Source organism: Nelumbo lutea, chromosome 4 (genome assembly GCF_056320005.1).
Source record: "Nelumbo lutea isolate HS-2025 chromosome 4, American lotus-T2T, whole genome shotgun sequence".
Taxonomy (NCBI): Eukaryota; Viridiplantae; Streptophyta; class Magnoliopsida; order Proteales; family Nelumbonaceae; genus Nelumbo; species Nelumbo lutea.
In genome coordinates, this window is record NC_142687.1 from 91,010,795 (window position 1) to 91,028,156 (window position 17,362).

General features: G+C 38.4%; 1 protein-coding gene across 3 annotated transcripts in view; it reads left to right on the forward strand.

The window, feature by feature from the left end:
* LOC148861759 (uncharacterized) overlaps nt 1–17,362 on the forward strand; it is a 55,268-nt gene that overhangs the window by 12,710 nt on the left and 25,196 nt on the right. For all 3 annotated transcript variants that reach the window (XM_088985500.1, XM_088985503.1, XM_088985501.1), the window contains 2 exons: nt 2,311–2,434; nt 7,526–7,606. In XM_088985500.1, the coding sequence (XP_088841626.1) occupies nt 2,311–2,434; nt 7,526–7,606 (205 nt within the window). The remainder of the gene's footprint in view (nt 1–2,310; nt 2,435–7,525; nt 7,607–17,362) is intronic.

Genomic DNA, 17,362 nt, shown 5'->3' on the forward strand with positions numbered 1-17,362 from the left:
ATATATGTATGTATGTATGGTTTTTTTTTTTTTTTTTCCTTCAAAATTTAAAGGAGGGATGAAAATAATATATAAATGTTTAAAACAAACGCTTTTTAAAAAAATCTTGAAAACAACATATTGGTACCCTGCCGATATGGGCTGGTTGCGAAATTTTGATCCTCTTGATCCCCTTTTCTCCTCAAAAAGTTCCACCCTCTTTCCAATCCATCCTCATGTGAAATTTCTCTCCAACTTACTTGATGGACTTTGTAGTAGCCAGATTTTAGGCTCTTTAGTTTCTCCTTTCTAGTTCCATTGTCACTTTTCTGGCACAATCTTCACCTTCTAAGAATAACAACCATAATTTCTTTCCTACCTCGATTTCTTTGTCAATTGCTCTATCAAGAAAAACTTTCTTGTCTACCTTAAATGCTTGATCAACTGATACAACATCATCTCCAACCTCCTCCCCCCTGATTTCAACCTTCTACAGCAATAGAAGATGCAGGAGATCAATTTCTGGAGAGACTACAGCATCTCAAAGTTACTAAAACATATAAAAGGAGGAACCAATTATGCACCCGGATATGCAAATTGACAGTTTTTAAATTGTTGGTTTCTATTTTTATGTTTTAAAGCCAGTTTTCATTAGTGAGTTTCCTTGTTTTTTCTAGAAGGTCTATAATGATTAGTTTTCTATTTTGTTTAGGAAACTAATAATTAGAATCAACTACTATTTTTGTTCGGTATCTATTTTCTAGGTTTCTTATTTACTAGGTGCCTATTTTCTAATTTCCTTTTTCGGGTTTCTAATTTTTGAACTTCTGTTTTTTAGTTTCTCCTTTCTAGGCAGTTCCTATAGGAGCCAATTGCTTGGTATAATGGTAAAATCTTGGGCTGACAAGCATGAGAAGATAGGTTCAAGTCTGAGAATAACCACTTAATGTAAGAAAGCCAAAGGGTGCCCCCCCCACCCCCAAAGATTGGCCTTTTGGGGGGCCATTGCTCCATGTAATGGTAAAATCTTGGGCCGACAAGCATGAAAGTGAGGTTTGAGTCGAAGATTGGCCTTAGAACTTTATCAAGTCTACCCCTCCCAAAACCCCAGATAGCCGGGGTTGATATTGTGTAATGACCTTTTTCTATGCATTTTTCCTAGTTTCTTTTTCTGTTGGTGCTGCTCTACTTAGTAGGTAAGGAGCCTATAAAAAGATGTCAAGGCTGGGCATAGAGGTTAGATCTTGATGAGAAATAAAGTATTCTTCTGTTTTGTGTTTCATTATTCTTCCCTTTCTAGGTTTGATCTTTGGGATGAAACCCACCAATGATCTTTCAATCTTCAATATTATTTCACAAAGACACATTTCAGTCCCGGAGTTTGCCCACTAACCCAAGGCTGAACAGTGTTTGCAAACTAAAGTCTTCTGCGTTACTCTGTCTCCAAAACCTTGTTATTCACATCTTCAATCTCTATCCAATATGTCAATTAAGTCAATAATAGGTTGAGTTCCATATTCAAATCGTCAATCTCTACAAGGATGTAACCTCTCAAAAGAGGCTACATCCTTGTAGGGGAGAAAATCAGTTTTTGGACATTGCAAGTCCATGGTTGTTGCTATGAACCAAATGTGGGTTGATACCTTGTAGTGTAACTGTATTTACTAGTCAGTTCCTAAATAGGGACTTTACTGTTATTTGCCTCCCTTTGGTGCCTCTTTGTAATTACATAAACTTCACATAGTAATGCATATAAATTTGAATATTTAGGGCTGTCAAAAGATTGAGACACCTTCAAATGTGTACCTATCCTTTTTCTTTCTTGGACGCCAACTGGGAGAGGTAGATGGTTTTTCTTGTAAACCAATTACAGAAACTACTTTTTACATGCGTCAATGAAGAAGGAATAGGATTGCTCATGCATTATCAATAGAATGCATGATTAGCAAGTATCCACCTCAGGAAAGTCATACTCTTGTATATCTTTGTCACTGACATTTCTATATTTTTATTTATATAAATAATATCTTTAAGTGTCTACTTCCCTGTTTCATTTTTTATTATATTAAATTATCTTATGATGTAAATACTGCCATACCAAGGTTTATCTATTAAGATTCTTCTTTAACTGTAAACATGTACAACTTTTCGTGTTTTGTTAATTTCCTTTCTCTATCTCCTAGATTCATAAATACATACATATGCACAAATATACATGTATATGCGTATATGTATATATACATGCCTGTTACATCCATTTCAGCTTCTAGTAGTATGCTGGGTGTTTCTTCTTTTTTTTTAACTTTTAATCTTGTATGTTGTCACTCACAGCTTAATGTATGGAGCTGAGGATCCATCCATCGCAGGAATGGTCCTTGACAGCCCATTTTCTGATTTGGTTGACCTGATGATGGAACTAGTGGATACTTACAAATTCCGTCTGCCCAAGTTTACTGTAAGTAAATATTATCTTCGAGAAGCTTTTGAATGATATATATTGTAATAGCAACTTCATTTATTTATTTTATCTGTAAAAGTTTTTATATTTTTATCTATTTTCTTCAGTAAACATTTTTTTTTGATCAATAACAGTGAATTTTATTAACCTTAGTGGATGGGTTAGCTAAGCAAGGGGCCTCAAGAGAACATTTATTTTGGGCTGCTTTGTAATTTTAGTTCTGGTTAATTCTGGTCAATTCTGCTTTAGTTTGATGTAATATTTGTTAGAAGAGGTAACAACTCGTGCCTCCTCTTAGGTCTACTGTATTGCCTCATATTTCTGTTTTAATAAATTATATTCATTCATAAAAAAAAACAGTGAATTTTATTAAAGTATTGAAAATTACAAAGCAAAGGAGCTAAACAATCTTAACTTTCGAATACAACCAATGTACACCCAAAATGAAAAGCAATTACAGCACAGCTCAAAACATAGAGTTTCTGTTCACCCCTTGTCTAGCTAGACCATCTGCCAATGGATGTGCACTTCTCTTTGCCCATGTACATTGAATTTTAATGTCCTTAGTCAGCCACTTAAATTTCATCTTTTCATTGCTGTAATTCCAGAGCCTAGAGTTGTCCTCTTTTAGCCAGTTCACCACAATTTCAAAATCTCCTTCTATGATCAATTTATTAATATTCATGTCCTTGACCCTTACCCCTTCAAGGGCTGCTAGTATCTCAGCCCTCAAATAATGTCCCACCCCAACTGGACCAGAATGCATTGCTAACAGATTCCCCTTTTCATCTCTTATCACTCCCCCTATTCCGGATGGCCCTGGATTGCCCATACTACTGCCATCGAAATTCAGTTTAGTAAAACCATGAGGTGGAGGGGTCTAGTAGGAACTTGAAGCCTTTTTAGCTGAAGCTGATTCTGCAATCTTCTTCCATTTCCTTATCAACTCATCAATTGAGAAATCTGCAAACAAGTCCAAAGTTTTCAACCAATTGTATCACCCTAATATGAATAACCTCCAAAATTACTTCCAAGTTTCTTTCCTTATCTGAAAAAAATCTGTGAATTTCTCTCCTCCTAAACAGTCCAACAAACTGCAGCCCTAACACATCTCCACAGAGTCTTAGCCCTTTTTGTTGACTAGTTAGGCATGGAAGTGAATAAGCTTTGCACATTCAAGGAGAGAGTCCACTTGCACCCAGAGAAGTAAGCCATTCCCAAATAACTTTAGCAAACTGACGGGAAATTGGTAAATGGTATCTAGACTCACTATCAGATTTACAGAGGATACACCAGTGAAGAGACAAATAGCTATTAGGTCTTTTTCTTTGAAGTAAATTACCTATATTAACTCTTTCCAGAAAGGCTTCCCAACAAAAAACTCCCAACCTTTGGAGGTATAGGTTGACACCACACCTCTTTAACAAGAAAGGACAGTCCAACAGAAGAAGGTTATATTAGGGCTTTAAAGAAAGAGACACAGGTGAAGGAACCCGAGGGAGTGAGTGTCCAAATTCTACTGTCTGCCTTTGTTCGCTTTAGGAAGACCCCTTCAAGGATGGATAACAAGGATAAAGTACAGCCTAACTCTGTGTCCCTGATGTCTCTTCTCAAACCTAAGTTCCAACTGAACCCAGAAGTTGAGTTGGAAGGTATGAGGAAGGAGACCGATTCATTTTTAAGGGTAGAGATAGCAAAAAGAGTCGGAAATTGTCTTTTAAAGAAGTATCCCCAACCCAAACATGTTCCCAAAATTTAATGAGGTTGCTTGAGTGCAAATCATACTTGATCTAGGGAGAGAATAAGGGAAAAATAGATTGAATGGCTTTCCAGGGAGATGCTCTTGTAGTCCTTGCCAGAATCCTAGAGTCCCATCCATTGTCTGCAACCCCATGAATACTACCCACTATCTTAACCCAAACTTTTTCTTTCTCTAATGAGAATCTCCACAGCCATTTCCCTAATAGTGCCAAGTTCCTATTCCTTATGTTCCCAATACCTAGGCCTCCCTCCTCCTTACTCCTACACACCACCTCCCACTTAACCCTATGGTCCTTCTCCTCCCCCGACTCCCAGAGAAAATCTCTCATTAGTTTTTCTAGCTTGCTAGCCACTCTAGCCAAAATCTTAAAGATTGACAAAAAATAGATAGGAAGGTTAGCTAAGGTAGGCCTAGTTAGAGTGATTCTCCCTCCAAGAGACAAATAATTTTTCTTTCAATTGGCAAGCCTCTTTTCAAACCTCTCCACAACCGGAGCCCAAAACTCACCCTTTTGGGGATTATCTCCCAATGGCAAACCAAGGTAGTTAAAGGGCCAATTAGCTACTGCACACTCAAATATCTCCCCCTCCCCCATGTTAACTCCAACTATACAACTTTTCTCAAAATTCACTTTGAGGTTTGACATTTGCTCAAAGAGTTGTATAGTGAACTTCAGGTTTCTGATCCTATCGATATTACCTCCTTCACAAAAGAGTATTGTGTCATTTGCAAATTGCAACTATGTGAGTGGTATGTTCTCCCTTCCAACTCTCCATCCTCTTATTAAATCCCTGGAGTATGCTCTGGAAATTAGTCTCCCCAACACTTCTGCAACCAAAGTAAATAAAAAAGGGGAGAGGGGGTCTCCATGTCTAATCCCTCTCAAAGCTGGAAAGAAATTCACCACTGTCCCATTCACCAAGATGGAGTAATGGCAATTCCTAATGCAACCCACTATCCACTTTCACCAATTATCTCCAAACCCAAAATTGATCATCACCTCCAATAGGAAAGACCAATCAACCAAGTCATAAGCTTTTTCCAAATCCAATTTGCAAGCCACCCCTTTTTTCTTGGATCTCTTGAAATCCTCCAAGCTCTCATTTGCTATAAGTATCTGATCTGTTATCTGCCTCCCCTTCACAAAAGCTCCTTGGTTGTTTGCTATGATTGTTGGGAGCACCTTTCTAATTCTAAAGGACAACACCTTAGTGATGATCTTATAGAGGCTGTTAACTAGGTTGATCGGCCTATAGTCCTTCGGATGGTTTGTATTTCTTTTCTTGGGTACCAAGGCAATGAATGTGGAATTTAACCCATGGTTAATCACTCCTCTAGTATTGGAATTCATCAAATACCAGCCTTAGATCATCTTTTAACATCTCCCAACAATTCTAATAAAAAACCATCGTAAAACCATCTGGGCCTGGTGCCTTTGATCTATCCATAGAAAACACCACCTCCTTTATCTCTTCCAAGTCAAATTTCCTTTCCAGCCACTCCCTGTCTTCTAGCTTCAATGTTGGCCATTCCAACCCCTCAATCCACACCCTAGTGTTTAAGGTTCTTCTAAATATAGACCTAAAATGATCTGCAAATGCCCTTGCAATCTCTCTTTGATTGGAAATTGTTACCCCTTCAATCTTCAGACTTGAGATAATTTTTTTTCTCCGTCTTCCACTTGCCACAACATGAAAAAACTTGGTATTCCTATCCCCCTCTTTCAGCCAATTGCATCTTGACTTTTGCCTCCAACTTATTTCCTCTTGAAGAAGATAGTCCTCTAACTGTTTGCGCAATTTCCATCTTTGTTCCTTATCCTCTTTTGTAAGGCAACCCCTTTCTTCTTTGCTATCCAGGATTTATTTTCTTCCGTAAACATGTAAAACTGCTTGCTTTCCATATGCAGACTGCATTTCAAACTTATACCAGTATTATTTCCGTGTCAAATATAAGAAATAGTTGGATAGGTAGGGACTAAGGAACTAACTGGATCAACCAAGGGGGTAAGTGGATGGAGCTGATACCTGGACATGGATACTGATACAGACACACATATGGGAAATGGTATAGAACTCCCCATTTCCTAAAATCCCAGACAAGTGTACCGGGACAGGTATCCTATATAATATGTTTATATCATGCCTTTGTATCTAGTTTTTGAAGTTAAATATTATTTCTCAAGGCTCATGTCTTGCTAAATTTAATTAAATTTCCAACATATACAAATAACTCAGAGTATATCTTGAAGTGTCTATGCAATATATGGTGTTGTATGAGGTGGGTATTGTGTCCAATAGCAGTATGCTAAGCATGTACAATTATCCGTGTAAAATAGGGTAGTTTCTTTTAGGGTGGAGAAGGGCCTTGAAGACAGGTGGCAATAGGCAGAAGGTCTGCCTGCTTGGGATCATACAAATCTTGGAGTTATAGGGCTAGTGAAAAATCTGGTTTTGCTGCATTTGGATCATTTCAACCAATTCCAGTCGTATGGCATACATGTATATGTATATACTTTCAGATGTTCCCCATAATTAATTTTTGGTGTGGGAAGGGATGTTTGTCTATGCTGTGTGTTGTGCACTTGTCTACTTCCCAATATGTTTTCACTTTTTGCCTTCACATTAATACATTGATATATCTACCTCTCTCAAGCGAAAAAAAAAGTACCCCCATCCTTTATCACCAAAAAAGAAGAAACAGAAAATGTATATGTTCACTTTGTCAACAACTATAAATTTTATGAGAGAATAGGTAAATGTATTCAATATTGAAAATCATAATCATATCATAAATTGTAGAGAATGTTGAACTCAATAAAATCGTGAACTGTATTGTAAACAATGAGATTATTTATGTTTTTTACAAACTTGTCAAAAATTTAAAAATAGATATACTAAAAATCTAATATGTATAGAAAAATGATTTTAGGATTATTTTTTTTTATGAATGATAATAAATTTATTAATTCAGAAGCAGATTTAGAGTGAGTTCATACAACATCCCAGGGAGAGGCGCGAGCTGCAGCCCCTCCTTGAATCTTACAAGTAAACTAGGAAAGAAAAGCAAGAATCACAACTGAGCCCAAAACAATTCTTTTGTTAGTTTAGGATTATTTACTTTTGCTCCATTGATATATTAAGCTTGTTGAAGAATCACAACTGAGCCCAAAACAATTCTTTTGTTAGTTTAGGATTATGGACTTTTGCTCCATTGATATATTAAGCTTGTTGTTGATCTATATATATGAAGTACCCTTAAAACTTTAACATTAAGACCATTCTTTTGACCATGATAACTACTTTTTCCCTTTTGTGTTGTTCTAGGTGAAATTAGCAATCCAATATATGAGGAAAGTCATCCAGAAAAAGGCGAAGTTTGACATTATGGACCTTAACACTATTAAGGTTTTATTTTACTCTTTCCTATAACTTTATTAGGTTTTGGTTAAATTTTTATCTGATTACGTTGGAGCAATGTGTATGTATACTCTGAATTCATTGTGAAACATATATAGATTGTTTCAGATATTTCAGATCTGTCACGTGCTTCATTATTGATATGAACATGAGAGCATTTTATGTTCATAGGCAAAACCTGCTAGCAAAATCAATATATTCACGCTCTTCCACGGAAATTATTTTTGTGCTTGAGTCCAGTATATCCACAAAAAATTAGAAATAGCTTCTTATGCATGCTTTCAGACTGATTAAACTAAGTTGAACATACATGACACTCAGAAGAAAGATGGAGGAGCATGGATTTCTACCAGTGACCAGATGGAGGAAGAACCTTAAGTTTGAAGTAAAAACATGTGTTCAAGGAGATCTGTACAAGAGGGATAACTCTGAAGATTTGGAAACTGAAGAAAGCAATGGTGATTCTAGTCGGAAATATGGCTTTGTGATTTCAAGGAATATTGGAAGGAGTGCAATATACCCAATACTCCTGTGAATGGAAGAATGTGGTGAATGAAGACAGAAAATACATGGTAGACAGAAAAGAGTAGTAAAAGGAGATTTGTAGGATTAACTGAAAGCTTTGGAGGGAAGAAGAAGCATGTCTGCTTTCTCATATCATTTTCTTAATAAAATCACTTTTACTGATAAAAAAAAAAAAGCATGTTTGCTTCCTGGAACGGAGGAGAGCTACAGGGTGGGTGCTGGTGTCCAATGTGAAATTGTGAATTAAGAGTTTCTGGTTTATGGTGGAGAACTGAAGAAGAATGGAGGGGTACAGAATTAGAGGTGCACCAGGAACAAAGGAAGAAAATGGAATCGAGTGGTGAAAAATCCTAGAAGTAGGTGGCCACAACCTGCAGCTGACAAGCAAGACGGAGAAGACGAAGCAAAGGTTTTTAAAGACAACATTAACAAAGGAAGGATTGCCATTAGTAGAAGGGTGGAATCCATATTTTTTTTGGTAGTAAATAAAAAAGAAAGTTCTCTAAAGAAAAAAGAGTACATCAAGAAATACAAGAAGGTGAAGAGAGATCACCAATAACTCGAAATAAAAAACAGCTCTCTCCAACTATTACAACAATACAGACATGCTAACCAGAGATCCCACCCCATTCAATTTTTTTTTTTTTTTTTCACAAAATTTTGCTTCAAAGAGTCTCTTGATACATCTATGAATTCTGATAGTATTAATACCCAATCAATAAGCTTTGAGCCAATCTTTGAACATATCTCCAACCTATCACAAGCTTTTCCTTCAAAGGCCCTTCTATTCCTTTCTTTCCATAGTTCCCAACAAACAGCAAAAGGAATACAGCTCCAGACGATTTTAGCATTTTTACTTCCTTGCAAAGTAGGCCAGTGCACAAGGTTACTCTAGGTGATCTTGGAGATCAGATGACTTTATCAAAGAGATGGAAGAAGAAGCGTCAAACAAAAGATGAAAACTTACGTACGTAACAAATGTGAAGAACATCCTCTTCCTTTGACTCTCAAGTCTCAATGAGCACATCTACTGGCTAGTTGGAGGCCTTTTCTCTTGATATGATCTTGTGTTAGGATGCTATCTAGAGAAACCAGCCAAGCAAAAGCTTCCACTCTTGTAGAAAGGCGGAGTCTATCATGCAACTTGAAATCAAGACATGGAGGGGGTGGTAAACTTGAGAATGTTTGGTCTGCCCTTTCATTTATGGTAAGAAAATTTGCTTATAAAAATAGCTTCCTTGTGTGGTGGTGTGGTTGTGAGCTATGAAGAAGTAGCCTTTATTTGGCACATGTTCAAGTAGCAAGTTTGAAATCAGAAATGATTCCCCTAATGGTTGAGCTCCACTTTGGCAGTTGAGTTTTCTAGGTGTGGATTGTTTCATCCCTTTCTTAAATTGCAATGGTGGTGATGTGGACAGAAAGACAAATTACATGCAGTACCTCAAGTATACAGCAATAAGCACAAGAAATACCAAGCTGAAAACAACAAAATAAGTTGAATTTTTAGGGATTTCAGACCTGAACTTGAAGTAAAACTCCTGGAACAGTTCTGCTACAGTAACAATGGCAGCAAGCTGGCCTCCTGTGCGGACACGCAACAATGGAGGGATTGGAAGGTGCCAAAATGGGTCGACTCAGAACCCGAGCTCCCAATACTTGAAAACCCTAGCTGGGGCTGAGTTACAACTCAAACAAGAGAGAAAGAACCAAAAGACCCTTATAGAAACAACCCCCTTCTCTTTTATAAGACCCACTGGCTTGTTAGACAAGCCAGTTAAAATATTTACACACAAGCCCCTAGAATATTTTCCTCTCACAAGCAACTCCTTAAGAACAAAACTAACTTCAAATGAGCCTTCAAAAGATAACTTTTGTTACAAAAAGACCCAAGAGACCAAAACCCTACAGAAATGCACCCAATTTCTCCTGACCAAAAACCTGACTTATAAAATGACGAAAATACCCCTAGTCCCAAACTGTCAACAAAGCTACCCAAAGACAACAATTTGGGACCCCACTACAAAAAACATGCAAAACAGAATACATTCACACTTTTTTTTTTGCCTCATCATTCCCACCGGGTTAAAAGGAGCTCGACCCCATGCGAGCAGCAATTTTAGTAGCCTTGCACATGTTTTAACTTCATAAACTCCTCTTCACTAATCCAGGAGTTCTCAATTGATGGTTTCCCTTTCCATTTGACCAAGAGCCTAAAATAGGCCCCATTTCGAGTGTTGGTGACTCGAACATCTTCTACACGCTTTACTTGTTCAAACTCATTAGAACTACTGACCTTTGTGCTTGTCCTCACCCATCCTTTGTTACTGGTTCTAGATCCCCATGTTAATCAAAGAGGTTTGCTACATTAAAAATGGGTGAAATGGCAAATCAGTTGGTAGCTCAATTTCATATGCATTGTCGCCAAACCGTCTCAGCACTTAACATTGACCAATCTTTTCTGTTTCAACTTATGGTTGGTCCCAACGGGAAACCTCTCAGGCTGCAAATAAACCATGACTAGATCGCCCTCATGAAACTCTTTCATCTGGCGATGCTTATCCTTAGCTTCTTTATACCTTTGGTTGCTTTCTTTCAGCTTCTATCGTACATTCTCTTGAATCTATCGAATGGATTCAGCTAAAGCTTTAGCATCATCACTCACTCGCTGCAACTCTGTTATAGGAGCTAGATCAACAACACTTTTAGGTGACCGACCGTGCACAACCTCAAAAGGAGTCTTCCCTGTAGATCTATTAACTGGATCATTGAAGGCAAATTCAGCTTGTGGTAGGATAAGATCCCATTGCTTTAAGTAGTCTCCAACTAGGTTCCTCAACAAGTTGCCTAAGCTTCAGTTAACCACTTCAATTTGTCCATCTATTTGTGGGTGAAATGTACTTCTATATTGTAGGGTAGTACCCATACGCTTCCATAAAGTTCTCTAGAAGTGGCTAAGGAATCTCGTGTCACGATCTGATGTAATAGATCTTGGCAATCCATGCAACCAAACAACTTCTTTGAAAAACAAGTTAGTTACATGAGAAACATAGGAAATCTTTTGGCAACCAATAAAGTGGGTCATTTTAGAGAAACGACCAACCACAACAAAAATAGAGTCATTACCCCTAGCTGTTCTTGGCAACCCCAACACAAAATCCATAGTAATATCAGTCCATGGTGCTTCTGGTATGGGTAAGGGAAGATACAAACCTGTATTTTGATGCTGCCCCTTAGATGTTTGGCACTTGTGACATCTATCAACATAATAGAACACATCCTTTTGTAGCCTTGGCCGAAAGTACCTTTTGGAGACCATTTCAAGTGTCTTCTTGTCACCAAAATGTTCCTTGCAATGCAAATCAGCAATGAGTAGTGCCCTCAAGGATTTTGATGGAATACATAACCTATTGCCCATGAATAAGTAACCATCATTCCACACAAACTTGGCTCAAATGTCCTTGTCACCTGCTGTATAGCTTCTACAAATAAGGCCAAAATAAGGGTCATCTTGGTATTGATCTTTGATGGAGCTGAATCCCACAACATTAGTAGACATTGTTGACACCAAGTGAATTCTCCTACTAAGAGCAATAGCTACCCGGTTTTTCTGTCCAGCCTTATGCTTCAAAACAAAATTATATTCTTGTAGAAAGTCAACACATTTAGCATGTCTTCCCTTTATCTTCTGTTGGGAGTTAAGGTGCTTCAATGCTTCATGGTCTGAATACAACACAAACTCCTGTTGGATGCCTCCAAAACTTTAGCGCTTGCACAATGGCATAAAACTCAACATCATAAGTGGAATACCTCCTAACATCATTAAGTTTCTCACTAAAGTAAGCAACTGGACGATCTTCTTGGCTAAGGACAGCTCCAATCCCAACATGGGATGCATCACATTAAACTTCAAAGAGCTTGTTAATATCAGGTAAAGCCAATAAGAGCCTTTGTCATCCTCATCTTTAGCTCTTGGAAGCTTTTCTCAGTTGCGGGAGTCCAAGTAAACTCACCTCCTTTCAAGCATTCAGTAATGGGTGCCACAATAGTGCTGAAATTCTTTATAAACCGACGATAAAATGTTGCTAGCCCATGGAAACTATGAATTTCAGTTAAGGTCTTTGGTGTTGGCCACACTTGAACAACTTTAACTTTTTCTTGGTCCACCTCAATCCCCTTGGATGAAACAACATACCCCAAAAACACCAACTGACCTGTCATAAAATTACACTTCTTCAAATTTATATATAGCTGGTTTTGTCGCAAGACTTCTAGGATTGCTCTCAAGTGTTTTAAGTGGCTGTCATGATCTTTGCTGTGGATGAGTATGTCATCAAAATAAACTACCACAAACTTCCCCATAAACGGCCTTAAAACTTGGCTCATGAACGTCATAAAGGTGCTAGGAGCATTAGACAACCCAAATGGCATAACCAGCCATTCATAAAGACCTTCCTTAGTCTTGAATGCAGTCTTCCACTCATCCCCCTCTCGGATACGAATTTGATGGTATCCACTCTTCAGACCTATCTTTGAGAAGACTTGTGAGCCAACCAATGTGTCTAACATGTCGTCAAGGTAGGGTATGGGAAACCTGTATTTAATTGTAATCTTGTTAATGACATGACTGTCAACACACATACGCCAACTACCAAGTACCATCTTTATTTGGTGTGAGCAAAGCTGGTACAACACATGGGCTTAAGCTCTCACGGATCAGCCCCTTCTTCAACAACTTTGTTACTTGTCTTTGGAGCTCCTCATGTTCCTTAGGACTCATTCTATAGTGGGGTAGGTTAGGCAATGCTGCTGCCGGCATTACTATATGATGTTGTACATCTCTTAGGGGAGGAAGGCCATCGGGTAATTCTTCAGGCATCACATCGGCATACTCATGAAGTAGCTTCTTCACCAACTCTGGGACAGGTGTTTCTTTGCTAACTTCTTTTGTAACTAGCACGTAAATAACGTCCAAATTCCCATCTTCTTGAGCCAATTTATTTGAGGTGAAGAGAGTAGTGGTTGGCTTTGTTTCCTTCTTTGGAAATGAATCAAGTTGCATTGGTTTAAGAATTATCTTCTTATTGTCTTTCACAAAGCTGTATGTGTTCTTGTCCCCATAATGAATGGTCTTACGGTCATATTGCCATGGGCAGCCCAAGAGAATATGACATGCATCCATTGGGACAACATCACACCATACTGATTCTTCAAATGTATTATCAATAGAAAAATTAACTAGGCATTTAGAAGAAATTCTTATCTCATTTCCATTGTTGGACCATAGAATACGATATGGTCGGGGGTGTTGAACAATCTTGAGCTGTAATTTATCCACCATCTCTTAAGAAACAAGATTCTTACTACTTCCACAGTCAATAATCAGGTTATGCAACTTCACACTAGTTGTACAACGTGTTCTAAAGGTATTCTTTCTCAACTAGTCCCCTGGTAGTGGTTCTTGAGGTGCAACCATAGAGTGTCGTATCACTAGAGCTTCACCCTCAATATCCCCATCCAAGTTTTCTTCCTCTAAAGCATTAGCTTCAGTAGTTTCAACCACTTGCCCATCCTCAACATGGTCTATATCATCTTGTTGTTCATCAGTGACTTCATCAACTAGATGTGTTTGCCCTTCAATCCTTCTCTTAGGACATTCATTTGAACAATGTCCCAACTCCATGCACCTAAAACATCCAATAGTAGGCTGCCCTTGACTGCTCTTTGTTGCATTTGAAGTCCCTTGGACTGTAGGTTGTGTTTGGTTGATCACATGACCCCTACTAGCCCCAACACTTCGACCTACTGATGAAGATGTACCTTGGACAGCAAATGGCCTCCACCCTGAGCTTCGACTCAATTGAGCTTCAACCTTTAGAGCTAGCTGATATGCATTATTTACCTTGTATGGACAATGTAGGCTGACTTGATCTTGTATCGGTAACCTCAAACCATTGATTTATCTACTAAATTTTTGGCTTTTGCTGTTCAGTTTCTGACGTATTACTCCGAAGAGTTAATCTATTAAACTATTTTGTGTACTCCTTCACACTCTTTTCCCATTGCCTTAAATTCTGCACCCTTTGGTAAAGAGTTTGCTCCTAGTCTGGTGGTAAAAATTGGGATTTCAGTTTCTCTTTCATTCTTCCCCAGGAACTAACCTTTCTTTTCCCCTTCCTTTTTCTGCCCCTTCGGTAATTTTCCCACCAATCTAAGGCTGTCCCACGCATCTTTGCTGTTACTTCACTTTTCTTTCTTCATTCATTTCTTTCCAATCAAAATAGTTTTCAGAGCTGTCCAACCAGTCTAGAAGCTCTTCAGGTTCCAACTCACCATCAAACTCGGAAATATGAAGTTGAACACCATGACCTTTGATTGGATTGTAAAGCTTGCACTATTCGGTCTTCCCACTGTGGGTTGTTATTCCTTCCATGCTGATCACCTTCAGGTTGTTCAATGTCTTCACTTGATTCTTCACTAATAATGTTAGCGAGTTGTTTATCAACTCTAGGAGCTTGTCTTCTTCTTCCTAGCTCCAAATCATTTGCTACATCACCATCCCTATCAGCATTTTGAGCTACAAGTTGAGCAAGATGTTAAATCTGTTCTTGCAGTCCTCTTATAGCCTCTTGGGAAACCTCTACAGTGATATGTTGTGGTCTTCTACCACCCCTATCACATCCACCCCTTGCGGCCATGATAATATAGAAAAACAAAAGGAAGAATGATTTTTGAAGCAAACCCAAGGAAAGAACTTGCTCTGATACCACTTGATGTGGATAGAAAGACAAATTACATGCAGTACCTCAAGTATACAACAATAAGCACAAGAAATACCAAGCTGAAAACAACAAAATAAGTTGGATTTTTAGGGATTTCAGACCTGAACCTGAAGTAAAACTCCTCTTGGAACAGTTCCTTTACAGTAACAATGGCAGCAAGTTGGCCTCCCACGTGGATACGCAGCAATGGAGGGATTGGAAGGTGCCAAAATGGGTCAACTCTTCAAAACCCAAGCTCCCAATACTTGAAAACCTTAACTGGGGCTGAACTACAGCTCAAACAAGAGAGAAAGAACCAAAAGACCCCTATAGAAACAACCCCCTTCTCTTTTATAAGAACCACTGGCTTGTAGGACAAGACAATTAAAATATTTACACGTAAGCCCCTAGAATATTTCCTTCTCACAAGCAACTCCTTGAGAACAAAACTAACTTCAAATGAGCCCTCAAAATATAACTTTTGTTACGAAAAGACTCAAGAGACCAAAACCCAACAGAAATGCACCCAACTGCCCCTAACGAAAAGCCTGACTTATAAAATGATAAAAATACCTTTGGTCTCAAACTGTCAACAAAGCTACCCAAAGACAACAATTTGGGATCCCACTACAAAAAACATGCAAAATAGAATACTTTCACACGTTTTCCTCATCAGGTGGAAAGAGGGGCATGAGGAGGAAAGTGATGATGTGGTAGGGCTTGATGCCACATGGATGCTAGGGAGTAGATAGGCAAAAGGTGATTGGAAATTTCACAAAAGAGGGGACTTGAAAAGATGAGGTACAGAGATTGAAGGATACTATAATTCTCCAACCGTTGGATGTGAATCAAAGGGCTGATTTAAGTCCTCCGCTCAAATAGTAGAAGGGTTGAATAGACATCCAAGTTATGCGTCAAATAGGTAGGAAGATGGCATAGAGAAGAAGGAAAAAGGTATGGCCACTTTTAGTGAGCCAGTTTGAATCAACTCGAATCAAATTGTTTGTGTCACACAAGGGTTTGATGTTATATTAAACAAGTCATGCAGCCCAATGAGGTGCACGTCATAACTTGGAAAGAGGAGGTGAGCGGAACTAGAGCTAGGAAGAGGTGAGCTTTCTTCCGGTGCCGTGAAAAAAACTGTGAATCCCTTGCAAAGACCATCCTATTGGATACTCTAGACAAAGGAGGAATTTTGACAAAGAAAAAGATGATAAGTGGATTTGTTGTAAATGCAATGAAATGTGTGAATTCATAGGTCTCTCTATTATTGGTGGTATAGATCTAAATGACGGTGTAAATGAAGATTCCTTTGACACTTTTAACATAGAACTGTTTATTGAAGATGATTAAGAAGGGGATAAGAAAAGAGCAGAAGAATGCCAAGTGAGTACAATTAGGTGTAACAGAAGTAGAAAAGGAGATCAAATTTACCAGGGTGTATGTGAAGAGGCAGAAAAGGAGATCCAGTTGCCTAGATAGGAAATACCAAAACAGGGGAACAATAACACTAATGGCAGTCTGGTTGATATGACTTTTGTAGAAGTAGAAATCTGCTGAATTAGAAAATATGAAAGAAAGTAGTTTCTTGAAGAGAGAAGGAAGAGAGAAGGAGAAGAAGAGAAGTTGAAAGAAAAGAGAGCAATAATCTGGCCGCCCCCTTCACTTATTATTTATACTAAAATAATAGAATAGTACAAAGACAACTATGCCCTTATAGGGCGGCAAAACATAAAACAACATATATAACACTAAAAAACATAATAAAGTTTAGACTCACATAAGGCAAACAAACTTCTCCGGTTGTTACCCTTTCTCTTATAAAGTGTCTATCAACTTCAATGTGTTTTGTCCTATCATGCTGAATTGGATTGTGGGCAATATTGATTGCAGCCTGATTGTCACGGTATAACATCATAGGTTCCTCTGCTTTCACCCCAATCTCACTCAAAAGAGATCTAACCCAATGAAGTTCTGAGACACCATGAGCCATGGATCTATAATCAGCCTCTGCACTTGACCTTGCCACAACCGCTTTCTTCTTACTCTTTCAAGAGATCAAGTTTCCACCTACAAAGGTACACACTCCTGATGTAGACCTCCTGTTATCTAAGCATCCTGCCCAGTCTGCATCTGTATAGGATTCTAGCTTCAGATTCTCATGATTTGAGAAAAGAATGCCTCTGCCAGAGGGCTTTTTCAGATATGCAAGTATTCTCTCAATAGCTTCCCAATGCTGAACCCGAGGTGCATGCATGTACTGACTCACAACACTGACAGCATAAGAAATATCTGGTCGTATCATACACAAATATAGCAGTCGGCCCACCATTCTTTGATATCTCCCCACATCCTTTACCAATTCACCATCCACACCATTAATTCTGTGATTTGAATCAATAGGAGTGTTCGTTGGTTTGGTCCCCAGTTTCCCAATCTCTCGCAGTAGGTCAAGTACATA